This window comes from Heliconius melpomene, chromosome 13 (genome assembly GCF_056956725.1).
Source record: "Heliconius melpomene rosina isolate 202511_hmr_F chromosome 13, ASM5695672v1, whole genome shotgun sequence".
In the NCBI taxonomy this organism is placed as follows: domain Eukaryota; kingdom Metazoa; phylum Arthropoda; class Insecta; order Lepidoptera; family Nymphalidae; genus Heliconius; species Heliconius melpomene.
The window spans coordinates 9328985-9351437 of record NC_140401.1 but is presented as its reverse complement, the minus strand read 5'-3'; the positions used below and the strand labels follow the sequence as shown (position 1 = coordinate 9351437).

Below are 22453 nucleotides of genomic sequence, written 5' to 3'. Positions count from 1 at the left end.
AAATCTTCGATAAATTCAGATTAATATCTATATCTAGGTAACTGTCTATAATATATTTCTATTTTTCTTTTGCATATCTTCCATGTATGGTGGGAATTGCAGAGAAAATCTTAAAAAACTCTGTTCTACTCTTTCTGACCATTGTGTGTTAAGAGTTAAATTAATATTGCATTTTGTCTACTATATTTTTTTAGCTTCCGTCACCCACATTTCGCTGAATTCTGGAGGCATTGCGTGTTGGGTGCCGTTCGAACTCACAACCTGTCGTTTTTACAGCCGAGCTTGTGCACCTGCGCCTGCGCTATCATTATTTCGATATTTATTCGATAAAATTTGATGTTGGTATGGAAAAATTGGAATTTGCTACGAGTTGTCATAATTGTCACTTTGTTTCTAAACGGATTCTCCTGTTTTTATATATATTTTATATAAACATAATCTACTGAACATTATGATGATATTGAATTATTTATTTTTTTTGGTGTTATTAATTTATTTCAATTAACTTGTAATACTGTCGCGAGGACGTCATGGTGCAGAGGCAGACCACTGATCGCGAAATGTTTCGAAAACTGGTCTGTTTGAAAGGAGTGTTTTAACACTAGGTTCCTTCTGCTTAGCTTTATATGAGATACAAAGCAAATACTCTATCAATATATAATGAGTCTAACATGAGCAAAACGGAGAACGGAATGTTAAATCATTAAATCTGTCTCCTTTCCTCTTTAAATAATGGAATTTCGAATTTTAATTTTATTCGTTTTCTAAAATAATTGACTCATGTTTACGTTTGCGTGTGAACTCAGGAAAGCCCATCAATTGTGTTTTCCTCTTGCATCAGTTTTATTGAATAACGATTTTACCTTGATTCACGTACCTAGAATATTCGAATTAGACTGTCTGTCTGTATTTGTTTTGTTTTCTAGATTAATTGTCAATGAGTTATTAATAATTTCGTATAATACCCAAATAGTACATAATTGAATTAAAAGGAAGGGTATAATAAATATTGTCCACCCATCACATGTTAAGTCATCATGAAATTGTTTGAATAACTTTTAATTAGTTATCAACTTTACGATGGTTGTAGGTTCAATCATTTCTTTGGGCAATGATTATATTTTTATTATAATAAATATTTTCTTCATTGTTTTCATTTACTTTATTGTCTTGAAAATTAGGCGTAAAATGGGCAACGGAATGCCTTGACACTAGGTTTCCTCTGCCTTAGAAGTTCAATGTAGTATAATAAAAAATATTCTTATAATTTAAATGGAACAAACCTGAAATCTGTTATTTAGACTCAACATAAAATTTATGAAGGCAATATAATAATTTTATATTTTTTTATTGTTATTTTTTGGTTCAAACAAGTTATTACATACTCGTTACATAAATAGACTAGCTTTTTCGCGGCTTTACCTCATATTCGAATGGGACAATGTCGAACCTAGGTACTTAAGGTTTCCAAGTGTCCTAAGTAACTTTGACGTCATGTAAAATAGCCTATAATAGCCTTCCTTGATAAATTAACTATTCATTACAAAAATATTTTTCAATTCGAACCAACTGATTCCTGAGATTAGTGCGTTCATCCAAACAAACTGTTGAGTTTATAATATAAGTACAGATTTAATTTGGTCACTTTGCAAGCACCTCGCGTACGGCTGTATGTGCTCTAGCCGTTGTCAAGGATCATTTGTAAATCATATTTTTATGTCCAACACAAAATTTTTTTAGCAAATAATGTATTGTGGACATATTTAGTGAGTAGTGACAGTACGAGGCCATTCAATTTAACCTTAAGTTAAACTGAGGTAAGACGTTTCTATGGCTTGTGCAATATTTGTCTGTTTTTTTCAAACGTATTTCTTAGTTTTTTATGACGCATTAAGAGGACGTTATGATAAGTTGCTAGATTAAAAGTTTAATTTAATCTTTGATTTAATTGCGGTCTTTATTTTATTCTAGATTCACGCTGTTAAGATTCTTTGTTCCCATTAAGACACTTCTGTTTCTCACTTCACTGCTGCCGCCGAATTCTGGAGATATAATGTGTTAGTGACTGAACTCAGTGCCGCGCTTTGCCTCATTGAGAGAGCGATGAATGAAAATAATTCATTAAATATTTCATTTCCTCGAGTAGGAATCGAACTGACAACCTTCCAGTCGCTTGTTCCCCTGCGCCAATCAATACCGAGTTTTTCTACCAAATCGGGAAAATAAAAAATATGCATTTCTTCGTGAGACATTCTACGTCACAACGGTTTCAGTACTTCGAAGAGCGTTAAAAGCACGTTACTCTTTTAAACAAAAGTTTATGAAACATATTGTTTTTATAGTAAACAATTCGTCTTTTGCATAATGATTTAACGTTTTTGTGCTAAGAATAAAACAAAAATAAAACAATTTTAATTAAAATTTTCGTACCTATAATAATGTTATTTAATGTAGTCATATTATCCTGTATATCTGGACACTACCTCAGTATTCACTGCGCGTCGACACTGAACGATCATGTGAGTTATATGTTTATCCTAGTGATGTTGCTCTTTTAATATATGACTATGACATATAATATATGTTTCTAAACAATATGATATAACAAATATTATTATAATATAAGTATTATAAAATTATTATTAAAGCAAATTCTATTAATCTCCAAAACGATTACTAATATTTAAAAATATCACTGATTCATTTTCGCATATACATATTTTTAAGATTTTAAAATTTATTATTTTTTTACAGATATTCGGATATTTCAACTGAAGATACCAGCGATGTTGTTCACAATTCTACTGTATATGATCTACTGCATGGTGTATACTATACTACTAGCAATAGCTGGCCTATGGTGCTTCGAAGAATGTACCCTGACTGAGGAAGAAGAATATGAATTCATACATCATCATCGAGCTATGCCATATTGAACGGTCTTCTACAGTTGAGAGCGGTCTACTCAAATCAGCTTGGTCTACTCATGAAACTGTAAGTCCACAATAATTTTGACATATCCTATTTTGACATATCCTATCTATCTATATATATAAAATCGAAAGGTCACTCACTCATCACGAAATCTCAGAAACTACTTGTGCTAGGAATCTCAAATTTTGCATAGGAGTTACTTATAGGACGTAGGTGCTCGCTAAGACGGGAATTTGCAATATTCGACTTCTAAGGGGTGGTTTTTGGGGTCGAAAGTTTGTATGAAACTTCGTTACTACAAATGCTAGGAGTCTCAAATTTTGCATAGACGTCACTAGGACGCAGTCATGGAGACAGAAATTAATAATAACATAGTTCACGCGGGTGAAACCGCGAGCGGGCCGCTAGTATCTTATAAAACAAAGTCGCTTTTCGTGTCTGTCTGTTGCTTCTAACTCTTTTTCTTCTAAACCACCCAACGGATTTTGATGCGGTTTTCACCATTAGGTCGAGTATTTTTCGTAGAAGGTTTATATATAGTTTATTATTTGTACATTCTTATGTAAATTAACATAAATACGATAAATATGTATAAAGTCCTACCCGTTGAGACACTTTCGCGCATGCGCTGCTTTAATGGTAAGTACTACATGAAAATAATGTACTGGAGTATTATTCTTCTTAATAAGATTTACAAAAAAATCCGCGACGGCATATTCGTATCTTTTAAGAATAACATGTTGTGATCATTTTTCTGTCTAAAAATAATAATTTCAATATATTTTTTATTGTGAGTCATATTTTTCCATAATGGTATTAATCCTTATCCTTTAAAATACTTTATTAATTTTCTACGTTAAACGAAGATAAAATTTGCTTTTTACACTATTTCGAAATTGCGAATAGTTTTACAGAAAACGCATTTAATTGTTGACACATCACGCCGTTCACACATCAGCTGTATGTTACTCAAGTTTCACTTATCCCTTACTCTCAGCATATAAATAAGTATTTTAGTTACGTTGGCCATTTAATGTAGATCAAAACTGTCTTTTACTGTTTTTCATTTTAATAAGTATTTTAGAAGTTGTTAGAATATCAAAAAATCCTTGCTGCGAAACGGCTGGCTACTCGCCATGCGTCCGCCGCGCCCGCCTGCCTTACACGCATCGGTGGTTCAGTGGTAGAATGCTCGCCTGCCACGCGGGCGGCCCGGGTTCGATTCCCGGCCGATGCATTCTATTTAATTTTCCTCACAGGCAGCCACATAGTGCTTGCTTTTCATCAGGGACAGAATACCCTCTTCAGCATTAACCACAAGCTCGAAAAAAACCCGCCTGCCTTTATAGCAACGAAGATTTAGATGCGTTTGCACGTATTGGATAATTGGAGTTGAATACGAGTATATTATTTCAGCGGGATATATTTGGTTTCATATTTTTTGTAGTAGTTATTAATTAATAGGTAGATTTTTGTTTATAATCTAATATATAAGCCGCAAGAGGGTCGCTAGTTATATTATATTTTTAAAGCAAATTATGCACACGTAAGGCCTGTTCCTAGGGCAAATTTCTTCAATTTATTATAGACTAGCGGACGCGCGCAGCTTCGCCTGCTTATTTGCACCCTTAGGGGTGAATTCTAATAAACCATGAAACACGTGTTCAATGAAATATTTTTTAAGTCTCAATTTCAAATTTTATGAAAATCGGTGGTGATTTAAAGATTTTTCTATAGACTTTCAAACCCTTATTGGCACCCTTAGGGGGTAAATTCTAAAAAACCATGAAACATGTGTTCAATTAAATATTTTTAAGAGTCTGAATTTACAATTTTATAAAAATCGATGCCGATTTAATTTTTTTTCCATACAAACTTTCAACCCCTATTTCACCTTCCCTTAAAATCCTTTCTTAGTGGATGTCCAGATTACAAAAGTAAACATCTGTCCAAATTTCAAGTTTCTACCATTAGCGGTTACGGCTGTGCGTGCGTCTTACCTCAGTCAGTGAGGACAAGTCCTTTAATATATATAGATAAACATAACATTTGATATATTTTTTGGAGTGTTTTAACTAGTGTTAAAACACTTCGTTCCATACACACCGTCCAATATTAGACATTTTGATTTGTTAGCAGAACGAGTAAATGAAATAAACTCATTCGCCCGAGTGGGATTCGAAGCCAAAATCGTCGCGTTTATAATCAAACTCAATACCACTGCGCCACGACAGCCTCAAGGAAGTATCTAATATCCTCATAATCAACTAAAAACGGATAACGGATAGAGGGATCCACTAGAGGTATATTCCTCTGTCCTTACACGCGGAGGTGTGTAGCGTGTATATTTTTTTTACACATCCTACTCGTATGTAATTATGCATATCCGTGAAAGATTGCAATGATTTAAATTGCGCATGATTTTAATGATGAATGTTATATTGTTTGTTAATTATTTGAATTAATTTTAAAGTTTCTGGTATTTGACCTAATTCTGTTGATGTTTCAGTTTTACGTTTATTAAAAACATTTCAAAATATCATCGTGTCACAATGGGACTAAATTTGGATGTAAGCGTGATCATTCTGGGTTCGATGCCTACTCGAAGGAATTAATTATTTTGATTTCTCTTATCTATAGTCTATTCATTTGGATGTGAGACAAAATGTAAAAATGTTTCTCAAACTTTTATTTCACTTTTTTATTTCTATTTAATTTTTGTAGTGAAGTGTTTCCTGTTGTATATTAAGTAATATTAATAAATGTAAGGTAGAATGTAAAACATTTGTAATACTGGTTATAAGAAATAAAAGTCAGTCTTGGTCATGAGCTAGTTGTTTTACTACATGGTGGCAGCGGTGTTAAATTTAAACAGATAAATGATTGTTTTTTATTAAACATGGAACACGCTAGACCTCCAACGGAATTAATACTGGAAGGTGGCCCTGCAAATCGGGCGGACGCGTGGCGCAAATGGTATACTCAATTCCAAGTGTTTTTAAAGGCATCGGGAGTGTACAGAGAAACAAAGGAAGTACAAGCGAGTTTACTTATTAATTTGATCGGACCTGATGGATATGACATATTTTCAACCTTCAAGTTCACAAAGGATGAGAGCCAGGACGATTTTGATGTGCTCGTTAGAAAATTTAATGAATATTTTGTGTCGAAACATAATACAACAATGGCGAGGTTCCGGTTTTTTACACGTGTTCAAGAACCGGGCGAAACTATTGACGTTTACGTGACTGCGTTGCGTCTGCTGAGTCATCACTGTGAGTTTGAGCATTTAGAGGATGGTTTAATACGAGATCGTATCGTTTGTGGCATATCCGACATTACAGTTCGTGACAGATTACTAAGGACAGAGGAATTGACCTTAGAAAAAACTATAAAAATTTGTCAGGCAAACGAAATATCAATTGCAGAGAGTAAGCAAATCGAAATATGTAACGGCGCGGAATCATCGGCGGCGCTTCGAACAGTGGACGCGTTGTTCGGTGCGCGTGCGCCGTGGCGTGGCGGCGGTAGCGGCAGCGTAGCAGCATCGGCGGCACCGAGTGCGGGCCGCGGGCACGTATGCGGGCGCCCCGCACTGGACAGCGGGAATGCAGACCGTCGATTGGGCACTGCTTTCAACAGTGACAAGTGCGTCCCGACTAAGTGTTGTGTCGCGTGTGGTAATTCTTATTATATAGATAGCTACCATCGATGTCCGGCCAGGTTTGTGCAGTGTTTTTTGTGCAATAATAAAGGGCATTATAGAAAGATGTGTCCGGTGAAAGGTAAAAAACAAGTACATGAGCTTCGTGAAAGTGTTAGTGACCATGACTCGTTTCTTGTGTCAACTGTAAGAGATTATTGTAATAAAGATAGCAAATGGTTTGAAACATTATATTTATATAGTACTGGTGTGCCTGTAAATTTTAAATTGGATTCGGGGTCCGATCTAAATGTGTTATCATTTATAACTTATAAAAGATTAGGTTATTGTTTAAATGATTTAACAAAATGTAATATAAAAGCAAAATCTTTTTGTGGGAATTACTTACCTATACTTGGTTCTATTGAGATGTCTTGGATATATAATAATAATATTTATAAAATTAATTTTGTAATATGTAATGATAACTGTCAGAGTGTTTTAGGTCAAGATACTTGTGAAAAGTTGGGAATTATTAAGCGTATATATTCTTTAAATATAGAAACATATGATGATTTATTTCAGGGTGTAGGTAAACTACCGGGTAAATATAAAATTGAAAAAATTGAAAAAAACGTATGTCCGTCAGTATGTCCAGTGCGAAAAATTCCATTCGGTATAAGAGATAAAATAAAATGTGTTAAAAATGCAACTAGCACGGATTTAGAATGTAAAATATTAATTAAGTACATTTTATACGGGTGGCCGCGTTACAGAGCTGACGTGGATAAGGCAGTTAGTGTCCATTGGCCGTATAGGACATCTTTTGAATATATTGATGGTGTAATATTTAAGGATAATTTAGTTTTTATTCCTCGCGAATTACGGACGACAATGTTACAATGTGTGCACGAAGGTCATTTAGGCATTGATAGATGTAAGAGACGTGCGCGCGATGTAATGTTTTGGAGTGGCATGTCGCGAGATGTTGAACGTGCAGTTCGGGCGTGTGCTGTATGTGCTGACCTTGCTACATCACCCTCCAAGGAGCCAATGATACCGCATGCAGTACCAAGTTTGCCATGGAGGAAAGTCGGCTCAGATATTTTTGTTTGCTATCGAAAATATTATTTAATATTAGTTGATTATTTTTCGAATTTTATTGAAGTAAGTCCGTTGAAAAACATCGGGTCGAGTGCTGTAATAAACGCGATGAAAGATCAATTTGCTCGACATGGAATACCTGCTGAGTTAGTAACAGATAATGGTCCTGCGTATATATCTAAAGAATTTAATCAATTTTCAGTGGATTGGTGTTTTAAACACACGACAACTTCACCTTATTACGCTCAGGCTAATGGGTTGAGTGAACGAGCTGTGCGAACTGTTAAAAATATTATTAAGAAATCGGTTATTTCGGGGACTGATTTGCATTTAGGTCTTCTTAATATACGAGTGACTCCTCGTAATGGAGTGAGCTCGCCGGCGCAATTGTTGATGGGTAGACGTTTGAACACAAAGCTTCCCATACACGTTAATAAATTAAAACCTGATCGTAACAATAGCGATGATTATCTAAATATAGTGAAAAATCGTTCTTATACTAAAAAATACTATGATAGGTCGGCGCGAAAGTTACCGCAATTAAATTCTGGAGAAGAAGTAATAGTTGTTGATGGTAAATCAAGAAAACGTATGATTGTTCGCGATCCTGCTCCGCAGCCACGGTCCTATTTTCTTACGGATAACACGGGTAGGTTACATAGACGAAATCGTCGTCATCTTATTAAGGCCAGCACGTCTTTGCAAGATACATCTTCTGCAATCTTAGGAGAAAAGGCGATATATGATGATAACATAGAGAATGAAGTGGATATTGAACCATTTTTAGTTAATGCGTCGCCCAGTGAGCCCCACACGGATGATATAGAAACTACTCGTACTCGTAGGTTAGCCGCATGTAAAGCACGCGAAAAAATGGCATTATTATATAAAAATAAAAAAAAATAATAGTTTTTTAGCTATATTAGTATATTTTAAATATTGTTAAGTTTTATATAAATCTAGATATTGGTGATGGTATATTTTTTTTTATTTTTTTTGTAAGGGGAAGATGTTGTATATTAAGTAATATTAATAAATGTAAGGTAGAATGTAAAACATTTGTAATACTGGTTATAAGAAATAAAAGTCAGTCTTGGTCATGAGCTAGTTGTTTTACTACATACATTATTTGTTCTAGTAGCTAGATTCCATGATCAAAGTGATAAAAATTTAATGACAAAAAAGGTTACAAGAAGTCCGATATTAAAAAAAACTATTTACAAAATTATTATTATATTAAATTTACAAAAATAAGTTTTATTTATATATATAACTTTGAATTAGATAAACAGTTATATTTATTCAAATGTAAAAAAAACTACTCTATAATTTACTAATATTGAAATGTGTTCGAAGTTTGAGGATAAGATACTTTGGTTTTGCGTTTGGTTTGCAAAAAATAGAAATCGTATTGTTTTAACACTAGGTCCGTTTTGGGTAATTCACTAAAAATATAGACAAAACAAATAAACATCAATTGTAATGTTAAGGAAATGATTTCGCGTGTTTGTCAAATACATTTGACGCATCTATCTGAAAATATGGGAAAGACGCAATATGTACAAAAAACAATGTTACTGAACGTATTGCTTACAGAGTAGCAATAGCAATAGGAGATAAAAATATAATATTATAACAATATAATTTAAATAAGTGAGTTCGATACTCAATCGCGGAAATTAGCTATTTAAGATATGTTAATTTCTTTTTTCTGTTAACGCCACTCAACACGTTAGAATCACCTAAGGTTAGAATTAAGGAATTATTTCTTTTAAAAACAAGTCTAATACTAACTGTGCCTGCGACTTCTTGTGTGGTTAGAACATTTCGAAGGAAGTTCGAAACTCGAAACTTTGTAGTAATTTAAATTTATGTAACATTTTTATTTATAATCTGATTAAAATAAAACAAACACTAAATGTTAAGTAAAGTTTACCAAAATACAATAGTGAAGACTGTGTTTAAATTGGCTATTTCTAAGGTTGGTCTGTACAAATGGACAGACAAAAATTTTAAAAATTTGGTCCTATTACATTGATAAATATAGTCTGCTCTGTCATACGGGAAAAAGCATAAAACTTTTTTTTGCATGATTTAAACATAATAATATACAAACTTATCTAATACAATAAATTTGTTGTATTACTCAATAACGACAATTAAAAATCGCAATTTAGCACGAGAGGTCGGACGACGCGAGCTACACTCTAGTTGAAACCTCTGTACATTTCAGTAGTCTGTGCAGAGACGTTACAGAAGACGGTATAAACTTATATAAAATTATTTAATCGACAAAACAGTGGTCTGTCTTAAGGAAGGCATTGTGTTGTAATGTAGGTAATTAAATTGAATATTAATTGGGATTAAATATTAATTATAATTAATTGAAGTTTGTATGGATTTTATAAAGGTGTCTTCTAATTTGTGCATCGTAAATTAGTTCTGAAACCTGAAAACGTAAAAGGAAATATAAGCAAAAGGTAGGTGATTGTTTTTATGATATTATTATTTATCCTTTGTTTTTCGTCATTTATATTAACTTATATTCATTATATCGGATATATAATTTGGTCACAGAATTAATAATACATTTTAAATTGAAAGTTTATAGTATTTATTTACTAATATTTACTAATATTACTGCACTCTACCACAGATTACTATCTGTGGTAGAGTGCAGTCTCGGTTCTTCTATTGTTTATTTTTATTAGGGTTATTAATATTACTGTTTTTGTTTCGATGGAATCTCAGATCTCAGATCTCGAGATGGTCATTTCGTTCTCTTTCCAAATAGTGCCAATTTTAAATTCTTCATCATCCTTTAACCAAAACGCGGGCTAGAATTTCGCCACTCAACACGTGTCGCGTCTCGGAAATTGGGCGGTGCGTGAGGAACGGAGAGTTAATGTTATTGTATGAATAAAACAAAGGAAAATAAAAAAATCCCTTATAAATAAAATTATGAATAACAATCAATATTATTTTTATTAATTATTTATTTATATTATTTAACAATAATAATGTTAAAACCGAAGGACACGTAAAAAATATACAATAACAATAATTTCCTTTTTTTATTCTGTTCTTACATAATAGGTGTAGCCCGCGGATATGATAATAATGATTTTATATAACTATAAAAAGTTAATAAAATATTCTTAGTTATTTTATGACTTCATTTTATTATCACCTGAAAATTTTTCTTCTTGAAAATATATCATCACGATCGTCATGACGATCGGTAGAATAGTTGACCTGTGTAAACGTAACAACGGTACAAACTTACTTCCGCACTTTTGATATTAAGGATTCATTAAATAGTTATAATTATTAATAATAAATTCGACACCGGGATCCTATCCTCAATACACTCCGTTTAGCACTTTTTGCTAAATTCAAGACTTTTCACCCAATTCAGGAGACATTCCATGTTGAGTAGCGGAACTAAACGCCGTGCTTTACCTCCCCGCTCTTTGCCGAAGCCAGGAAATGAAAATATGAGATATTGTATTACCTCGAGTAGAAATTGAACCCACTACCTGACGTGTTTACATTTAAGCGCCTGCGCCACGACTGGCCTCATTGCTCTATACATTTTGTAAGTTTACTCATACGTCCATTTTAAGTTGTTATTTATCACAAAATAAATATAATAAACGTATATCATGGTTTGAAGAAGCACGGAACAAACAAATAGGTATATTGGTAATTTTCGCTGAAATAGAAATATCCTGTTAAAAATCAGCTTCACGCTCTATCCCGCACACAGAGTAGGCAGATTTAAGTTAAGTTGTTAAGCCACTACCATCCCAATTTCCGGCGATTTCTGGGCGCATTGCAAATTGAGTGCCGGAACTTAACACCGCGTTTTGCTTCGACACCAAAGCGAACAAAATTTAATATAAATTTAAATAAATATTTCATTCCCTCAAGTGGGAATCGAACCAACAACCAGTCGCGTTTACTTTCACACACCACTACTGGCTTATGCTTTTCTTTTTTATTTTTATTGTCTGAAAATCCTATAAAAACATCCAGTGTTTCTACATGTTTAGAAAATTATTGTCTCTAAATTATTAAGATACAAAGTTGTTTTTTTCCATTTCTTTAAGAAACAAAATAAACGTAGGTTTTCCTACGTCATAGAAAACTGAACAACATTATAACATACAATTAAATAAGTAACAAGGCAATATTATGTTCTTGACTTTGAAATATAATGTATAATTGCATTTAATTATTTACTATGAAATTGACATGTGATTTGTTATATTATAAAAGTATCAATTAATTTTCATTTCCCTGCTCTGGAAAAACACAGTGCGCAATAACCCTACAGTGCACGACGTTTTTTCAAAATTCAAAAAATATATAATACTAGTGGGCCCGGACGCGGCTACGCCCGCGAAAATATAAGCCTAAATAATTAAAATAAGTTAAAAAATAATAATAAGTGGAGATTTGTTATTAGAAAAAATATCTGAGTAACCGAAATGAACAAACAAAAGAAGTAAAAGTAACTAAAGGAAATTCTTAATATTAGAAAAAGTACCTAAAGTTTGCCGTGCGCGCGTACTAAACATTTTTCTATATTAAATAATTATTAATTTTTGCGAACAATATTAAATAAAATCTCAAATGATTAAAATTACGATATTTTAAGTGTATAACATCGGTATAGATAACCGAACTGAGATAAGTTAATTATAAGCAGCAAGTCATTACATAAAAAATAATAGTAATTCGAAAATATATAAAAATTTACAAAACCATCAAAGTCATCTGCCCGTTCGCGTCGGTCATATTATGCCGCCCGAAGGTTAGGTCATTTCGAATCAGTGACATCTCCTTAATTATTTATTAGAATGTTATACAGTAAACTAAAACTAAAAGTGACTATTATATTTATTTTCATAAGGATGAATATCAAATTACAGAAATCATCAAATTTTTGTTAATGTATACAAATCTATATCGGCGCGCGCCAAGTACGCATTAAGCAAACTCAGTTTGGGTGACGTTTTCTTAAAACAAAAAACTTTGCAAGCCGTTGCTTAGCAACGCGTAGCGACGATTGTTATTAACATGGCGGAATAAATTGCATGTCAAATTAATTATTTTAATATATTGGTATATATCGAAATTATTACAAATATGAGAAAAAAAAACTATCCTATGTTCATCCCGAGACCCTCAAGTATCTCTATATTAGTATTTTATCACAATTAAATTAGCGGTTTGGCCCTGATTGCGTAAAAGACAGACAGACAGACAGACAGACAGACAGACAGACAGACAGACAGACAGACAGACAGATAGACAGACAGACAGAGTTACTTTCGAATTTATAATATAGGTATGGATTTTAAAGCACCTTGAATTAGGCAGTCGTGAGGAGAGTGCGACTGTAAATGCGACAGGTTGTGGGTTCGATTCTTACTTATCGAAATGAAGTATTTGAAATAAAAATATGTTTAATTTATTATTTATTATAGTTATTAGCGGGTTTAACCAATCATGGTTTATTTTAATATTAGTTATATTGGTGTAAATTCATATTTTTAACCGATGTATCAAAAAGATGCAGATTCAAATTTAGTATGTCTAAATATTTATGTGCTTTTATATCTGTACTAAATTTACACTATTATTACTAGATAATCCATTATATTAAGTTCAATTACAAAAATAATTTCATAATCAACCTTCTTTTGACAACCTCGTTTCTGTATGCTTAGATACGAATGTGGGGCACTACTAGGGTCATTGTCGTACCATCAATATTTAGAGAACAAACTCAATTCTTCCATGATTTCTTTATTGATGGCGGAACTTAACTCTTCATATAAATAGGGATATAAAAGTAAGTTGAAAACCAAAAAAATCATTATATCAATGGGTTATACGGGTTCAATTCCATTTCTTATATTCTTGTCTTATGTTCTTCCTTTCAACTCGCAATGCCTCTAAACTTGCATGTGTATATGAACCTAAATGATTTTTCAATACTCGTCTGCGTGAGAACAAAAAAGAGAGTACAGAAAATTCAACAAGTTAAATTCAATTCAATATATATCAGGGTAGGTCTCTACCAAACCTAGTGTTAAGACACTCCGCCCACTTCACTTTCCGCAAAATATTCGAGATGTAGCGAGAATTGAGTTATGGCACTCTACCCCGAATTTCGTCTTATTATATTTTGTCAAACGTCCATGTAAAAATCAAACCCACAACAGTTGAATTTATAATCAGAAGAATAAAAGGTGGGCCTTTGTATAAACCGTATAGGTCATTGTCTTCACCAGTTTAAATTTTAATCTTAATAATCAGGACGCCTTTAAAATCAACACGATATTTAAATATTTAAATATTATTTTTATTTAATTTCAAAATGTGTTTTACTTTCGAAAATTGGGCGAACGGAGTGATTTACAATTAGCTTCCTCTCCTACTCTGCTATAAGCGAGAAAACGTTAATTTGAAAAACAATGCTTCGGAAAAAAAGTCAACATTTAAATCGAATTAATTGTCCCTAGACAGCTTTACGTTATACTTTTCTAAGTAAACGTTCTTTATTAAGTCACGGAACAAAAAATAAATTTAATCATAATATTCGAAACAAACTAATTTGCACGAAAGACATGTATACTTGTATACTTACAGTATATGAATATTGTGAAAATGTTCGCGTTACGGGATATTGCACCAAGGACTTAAAAATCGTTACTTTCGGAAGTTATGTATGGAAGTGGCCTGATTTTATAACATTTTTGCGTTAGTTAATATTTATTATGATTTATTTTATTATGATTCTGTTTTCAATAATTATTGAAAAATATAATTATTATCTGTGGCTATTTCATGTTAATAAACTCAATCTCGTTATCAATAGATCGTATTATCAATACATATATTGATTATATTTCTATTATACCTAACTATTACTCCAATGAGAATCGAACCTACAAACTAATCGTATAGAATCAGGCACCCGCGCCACAATAGATTTGTTTATTACAATTATAAATATACATGAACTTTTGACACTGACATTGCTAGAAACAAAAGGATAGGAAAAAAACCAATGAATATCGTGTAAACAATGCAATTGATATAAAAAATATTATTCTATTTTTAATATTATATTTGAATATTAATACTATATTTGCATATTATCATTATTATTTATAAATATTTGCGGTATAATTGTTTATATCCGAAATCGCATAGATTTTCTTTGTTTCTAATTTTTAATTTGATGTTTTGACGGGGTTAGTGATTCAATATCTATAGATCTTTTCGTAGCTTTCTGCCTGAATAAAAAAAAATACATGGTGAGTGGCGGAATTCAACGCCGCACTGTATCTGTCAGAGAGGAAAAATAAAAATAATTATTTCATTCGAGTGCTTCGTAATAGCCGCCGTTATTTGCTAAAAATATGATTCAATTCGACTCCTCTCCTCAAACAAAGTCACTCTCTACAAGATAGAAAGATAAATTATCGCGTCCTTTCTTATAAAGTCTGAGGTATACGAATAAATAAAATATAATTAACTAACCTACCTAAGAAGTAGCGAATTGTATATTTTCATGCATAATACTTTTCTTTAGCTGCACGCTATAGAAAACTATATAGAAAATGAAACACTCCGGTAGTCACTTCCCGCCTAATGTTCAAGATGTAATGAGTGTCTGATTTCACCGCGATTTCTCTTCTTCTTCTTACTTCCTCGGAAGTGAAAATAATTCATTTATCTGAAAAGAAATCAAACCCACAGTCGACACCTATTCTGGTAAAAGCTGTGCCACGAAGACTTTATTCAAAATAGACACTTGATTAATTTAGTAGTTTGCTAAGCAGGCTGAAAGAAATTAATTTGAACTCGCTACCCTCGCGACTAAACACATTTCAATCCTATCGTACCTGCATAGACCGTTTGCTAATTCGTTTACACATACAAATTGCCAGCTAACATCATTATTTATTACTATTGTTACACGAGATGCATTTGTTTTAGCAATTAAATGCATATAACTACAAGTTTGCAACATATCAAGATGAAATAATTAAGTAAATCATTCAGCACAAGAATGAAAATAAAGTTGTTATTCTTGTCTAAGATTGTTTTTGGAATTTTAAAGTAGCAAGAATGGTTATTTTTCAACAATATTAATATTAATTGGGCCATCGTGGCGCAGAGGCACAAGCGTGCGCGACGGTCGTGGGTTCAATTACCAGTAGGGGAAAAGAAATATTTTCATAGCTCTGATAACGAGGCAAAGCGTATCTTTTTGTATCTATTCTACAAAATAAGGAGGCAACCGCCTGCAAAGCATCGCAATATTTATAAAACATTTAAAACTGACCCTAACCTAGATGATGTTTATATGCTTCATAAGTAAAGTTTACATTACACAATGTTGAATAAAGTTGACCTTAGATCTAATACAGGGGGATAGACTCATCTAAAGGTTTTTTTTAGTCTACAATTATCACTTACAACACAAATAAATGGCTCGACTCACTAAAATCCAAATTGTATCAAAATTGGTATATCATTAAATCTATTGACTTTTTTATCAAAAATTTCAGTATTTATACATTTTTTTGTTTAATATAAAACAAATAGTAGCTACAAATCAAAGTGAGGTAAAATAGCCAATTGCATATTTCATGATTACAAAGATTATTACCATAATTATCGAGCGATCTTGACACGCACTGGCTGAAACTTGTACTGCCTTTGTATTGGTACTGACGGTTCTTCAGCTGATTTATTATTAATTTTAATAATTTTATTAATAATATGCATTTAGTTCAAAGGTTCTTAAAGGATGTTAGTTTCACTAAATGATTCAAGTCAATGAGAAGGTTACAATAGGATTTATAATGTATGAAAAATTAGCGACAAATTATACAAAATATAATAAAATGTAGCCTCTGTGTTATTCTGATGTATGAGCTACATTTCCGTAAAGTTTTATCTAAATCTGTTCAGTATTTCTGGAGTGAAAGTGGTACAAACAACCATCTTCACAACTTCCACACTTATGATATTTGTAGGATAACACAATGTGTATCAATATTTTTCTATTTGAAACAAAAATGGCCGTTAGTCGTGGATTCATAAACCTATACCAATATTATAAAGCTGATTTTTTTTTTATTAAACACGCTCATCTCAGGAATTACTGAGTTGAATTTATGTTTTTATGTTGGATAGCCCATTAAACGATTATTGTTATAGGTCTTATAACGTTTTAATGTCTACTGTACCTTTTGTTTCCATTTGATAAAGGAGACGAAGCCACAGATAAAAAATTGTAGAAAATTTATAATTATATATGCGTTGTCTGATATCAGCGAGTCAGTAACGAAAGATTTTTACATATGTAAATATGTTTCACTTTATTATATTATCTTTAAGAAATACATTTTGTTGATCAAAATTTAATTTCCAACACGTGTATATTTACAATGATTTATATTAGTAGCGCCATCTATTGAAAGACCAAAGAATTAAAATGAAATAATGTTTCTATACAAAAGCAGACCCACTCTTAAAGAAAATATCAACAAAAATTAAAAGCAAAAAAATCATTTTTAGAAAAAGCTTTTATTTAAACGCTCTAAAAAGGAGTAAATAAAATTTGTCTTTTAAATTTTAACTATCAACTCATAACCTCATTGTACACAATTTATATGAACATAAAAGCTTGTCGCGCGATTTACTTGTGTAAATAAACTAGTACTAATTTAATTGTGTAAAATCTGCTAAGTTTAAATTTTTAAAGTTTCAATTTAATTAAATATTTATAAAGGTTCTAGGTTCCCTCTGCCTAGCATTTACAATTTTTAATTCGTTTTTATATAGAGTGAAGCTATGTAAAAAACTTGAAAATGACATACAAGCCACACCTATACTTCGAGATAACACTTAACAAACACTCGAAAGAGTTGCATTAGAAAAGTTAATGAAATACATGCGAAAATTAGAAACCTACGAAGGTCAGCTGTAGTGTTTGGAGACATTGACCGACAAAATTCATTACATTCACATTTAAACAGTTTTTTTGACATTCACGCAGTATCACGTAGGACAGTCAGCGGGAACCTTAAGACAGTTCCGTTCCCCATTTTCCGCCAAATTCTGATGGCAATATGTGTTGAGTGGCGGATCTCAACGCCGCCTTTTGCCTCGTAACCAAAGCGACGAAATGAAAATATTTAATATCTTTAAATGGGAATCAAACCCACGATCTGTCGCGTTCACAATCCTGAGGCCACGACTGCAGCATTTTATAAACACTGCGTGCAATTGCATATTGCAGTTTGATATGAATCAACAACAATTCGGACTATTACAATATATCATTTACATACATTCAGACATTACTTCATCCTTGTTGTAACTGATGTTGTATTGATTATGATGATCCATAAATAGTCTTGTTGTGTTGCATCCAAAATATATTTATGCTTAGTGTCTCTATCTACGTATAAAACTCTCTCTCTTTTCAATACTTAGTGACTGATAGATAATGTACAAAAATGTACAAAAATGCGCAAAACAAGTTAACCTGGGAATCTAGAGTTAAGACACCCCGTTCCCATTAAGACACTTCCGTTCCCCGCTTTCCGCCAAACTTTGGAAACATTGCGTGTTGAGTGGCTATAGCGTTTACAGTCGCACGCTTGTAGCCCTACGCCACGACGGGCCTCTCTAATAGACTTAGCAAATTAATTGGCTTTTCAAAATGACTGCGGGATTGGAAAAACAGGATATTTCATTAATATCCACACCAACGGGCTGATAATGAAGGACCAGAGTTACTATTATTTAGTTCAACTTTATTTCGACTTTGTTAAAAGATATGGTTATTTTATACACAAAAATTGTAGAGTACTAGAACTTAACTCTGCGCTTTGTCTTGTTACCAGAGCGTGGAAGTAGAAAATAAATAAATAGCTCATTAATTGACTAAATTAATTTCGACGCGGTTGAGATTGAGACTTTTTAACTGGCACAGCCTCAATGGAAACGCCACAACACTTTCTCCCAAACACTCAAGTGTGTTTATCTAGTGGTTAGATGGCTTCAATTGTAAATATGATTTTTAAAGAAAATAACTCTTTATAATAAATCTTTTCTGTATTATTCTTTTTCTTTTATTTGGGTGCAATAAAGTATAAACTAACTTTTGTAGAAATGTGAAGAGTTAGAGACTGTGAGGTCATCGTAGCGCAGCTTCTGGCTGTTAACATGACGGTTGTGGGTTCAATTTCTAATCGGGGGATTGAATTATGTTCATTTCCCATGGTACCTAACGAGACCTTGAGTGCCGTCTTTCGTCAAGGTCACAAAATTTTACATTTAAATGTATAAAAAAATACACCTGAAAATATCATTATATTAAAAACAGTAAAGGAAGTAAAGTTAAGACGAAGTAAAGTTAAGACTTTATATCGCTTAAGGGAACGCTCCGATCTTCACAAACACCCATTTTTCTAGATTATTTTGAATTTTGGAACTCAACGCCGCACTTCGTCTTGCTTCCAAAGCGTGGAAATAAATATAACTCATTCACTTGAGTAGGAATTACAAACCGCCAACGCCACGATGGCCTTAAAAAACGAGAATAATATAAACATAATTAATATTTCCCTCGAGTGGAGATCGAACCCACAACCGTATTTACAATCAAACGCTACCCCACTGCGCCGTTATGGCCTCGTAACTCGTAACGCAACAGCTACTTACGTCTTTATGTTTGTGGGGGTTAACTTATACTCTCAATTGCTCCTCGGTTATCACAGCGTCAACACTTTCCAAGCTTTCGCTCTCTTCATATTATTAGTTTTTTCGTTGCGCACGACTAAGATGACGCCTTTTAGTGTATTTCGGTAGATTTTTTTCGTTTTATATTATTATTTAAATTTATTTAATTTCAATTTATTTTAAAAAAAGCTTATAATTAAACATTTATTTTAATAAATTTATTTATTTTTAATATAAAATTTTTTTTACAGGTGACAGCTTGCGAAGTGCAAATTGTTGCCGTGACAAGAAAGTGACTGGAAAGTAAAAATAAAGTGTTTAAGTGTATGTGTAAAAACTTAAGTGTACAAGTGTTAATTTATCAAAATGTCGGGCTTCGTCAAATTCGCTATAGATGACTATTATTCAGATAATAACTGGACTGAAATCATCAATAAGTATTGGATGCTGGCGGAACGAGTTTCAGGTATGATTATTGTTATATATTTTTTTAATGTTATTATTTTAATTGTTTTTTTGTTGTTATTTTAATTTTAAAAAAGTGTTCACGCTGTATCCCTTTTACGGTATGGCGGAACTGAACACCGGGCTTTTTAGTTATATTTATTTAGTTATATTAATTATTTTATTTACTCTTGCGTAGGTACTATTAATTCTAAAAACTATTGTATACTTTATGATATTTAAATTATAAAATTACGAAAAATAAAAATTATATAAAAGCATCATAAATTATTGAAATAGGTACATACTAAATGAAAATTTAAGAAAAATGTTACTATCTAACCTTATGGTATGTTTGTATGTCCCACAATTGTTCAACGGTAATTACAATAAACACGTGTTCATAATCATGCATAATTAAAACTTCTTATTAAACACTAATTGATAAAAATAAAAAATATTTAGATTTGTTAAATAATCTATCTCGTTCAATTTACTAGTCTCTGTTATAACCTTTCTAAATTTGATATTTAGAAAGTGGCGAAATAAACAATGTGCTTAGAAATGATTTTTTCATATATAGAAAAACAGACTGAGGCCGTCACACGAGACTAAACGCGACGTTTATGGGTTCGATTCCTACTCGGGGGAATTAAATATTTTTGTTTTCCTCGCTCTGGTAATACCGTAAACCGTTGTCCCGGAACTTAATGCTGTGAGCATTAAGTTCCGGGACAACACACAATGTCCCAAAAAATTACTTTAATTAAATCAACAAAGATAAAAAAAAAGCATTACTAATTAAAAAGTAAGAGTGCCTGAACACTAGGTTTCTTCTGCTTACCTACTTTCATTCAAAAGTAGTTTTTGTCAAATGTTCGCAAAGCATATTACTTTTACGCACTGTACAAATCTACGAGTGTCACGATGTCTTTCAATTTCTATTCAAATTTTAACAGTCAAAGCGAAAGTTGTATTTATATAGAAAGAAGTGTTTAGTGTTGGGATATATATAAAAAATACAAAATTTAAATTAACAGTTTGAAATGAAATCTAGTATCGAATGAGTCCATGTCTTTGTAATTTCTATTCGACTCGAGGCAATATTGTTAATGTAATATCATATTAATATAATATAAAAAAAAAAACAGCGATAAACATATTTCGTATTTGTTTATAATTTAATAACAAAAACAAACAAATAAAATGCTTTAATAGTTTCATAATTTATGAAAAACTTACTACTAAAAATTTTAAGTAAATTAAAGTACACCATAAAGATATTGACAAATAACACCCACGAAGAAGAACTTTTAAATAGTTTGCCCAAGTGATATATAGGAAATGTAAAGTTTTGTTTTAAATGTTAAAGTTTACTAACATTTTATAGATATTTAAAAATTCTTTTTACAACATATCAGTTGTGCTATAAAATGTTATGTAAGTATTTTAATCGATCAACATTCAATTAATATGATATTCAATTTTATAAGTGTTATTCAATAATTTCCTAATGTTCAATTTTATAAGCGTAAATGTCACGGCGAAAAAGAAGAACCACGTGCTCAATTTGTTTTTGCACGTTGGGAGAATGAGTGATGAGAGAATGGTAAAATGGTGTACAGAAGCAACAGTGAGTGGTAAGTAAATGGTAATATCGGAGCGAGAAAATAAGAATAATAAAATATTTGGTTTCCTCGATTGAGGATCGAACCCACAACCTGTCGCATTTAGTCTCTCTCAGTCTCTTCCCAAAAAAGGAATGACATACGCATGAAATCGATTATACAAAATAAAAATAACTTAATTATACGCCCTTATGTATTATTTTTATATATTTTTCGTAAACAATTAATCTCACTTACCTTCAAAATCAATGTCAAAATGTCTGATTTTTCCCAAAAGTGCCCGAGAAGGCAAGCCAGGCAAGTCTATCTAGAATCGACTCTGTGACCGTCACCACCACAAGTGATTCCTGTCAAAGACAACTGTTTCTCATAACGTGTTGGATGTAATAATTAAATTGCATCACGCTATACATACGACGTGATCTCGTATACTTAATCGATGATGATAACTATCTCATAGACTTCTCTCACTCTCTCTCTCTCTCACTTCTTGTTAGTTTTGTTTAACATTTTCTACGAACCATTGTCATAAGCAGTCCGAAGAGAAATTTCTTTAAGCTGATTCAAATAGGAATTAACATTACGTTCCGATTTTAATAGTCAGTATGCCCAGGGTCCAATGTGTTTCCAACATTCCCCCAATTTGTGATGATTTTTGGTTTCATGTATTTTTATGAATTATGGAAAATATAATTATAGAGAGACATATTTGATGTAAAATATATAAAATTTACTCATCTATTCCACAAAATAGCAAAAGAACTGTGCTATTTACAGAATTATGAAAAACAAGCGTGTTTTACCTTATATATTTTATATACATATAATGTTAATTAAAATTGTTACCTTATATCTTACGACTGATAGTTTACGGCAAGACTAAAGAAGAATACCTAATATTTTACTTTATTTCACTATG

At 32.1% G+C, this 22453-nt stretch overlaps 1 protein-coding gene across 4 annotated transcripts in view; it reads left to right on the top strand.

The window, feature by feature from the left end:
• LOC146532876 (very long chain fatty acid elongase 7-like) overlaps positions 1-22453 on the top strand; it is a 54576-nt gene that overhangs the window by 13140 nt on the left and 18983 nt on the right. Inside the window, exons 3-4 of one of the 4 annotated variants that reach the window (XM_085196509.1) lie at positions 2755-2994; positions 19714-19928. In XM_085196509.1, coding sequence (XP_085052635.1) covers positions 19829-19928 — 100 coding nt within the window. In that variant the 5' untranslated portion in view covers positions 2755-2994; positions 19714-19828. Of the gene's footprint in view, positions 1-2754; positions 2995-9884; positions 10162-19460; positions 19588-19713; positions 19929-22453 lie in introns of those variants that run through there. The other 3 variants (XM_085196507.1, XM_085196510.1, XM_085196508.1) reach the window with 3 other exon arrangements.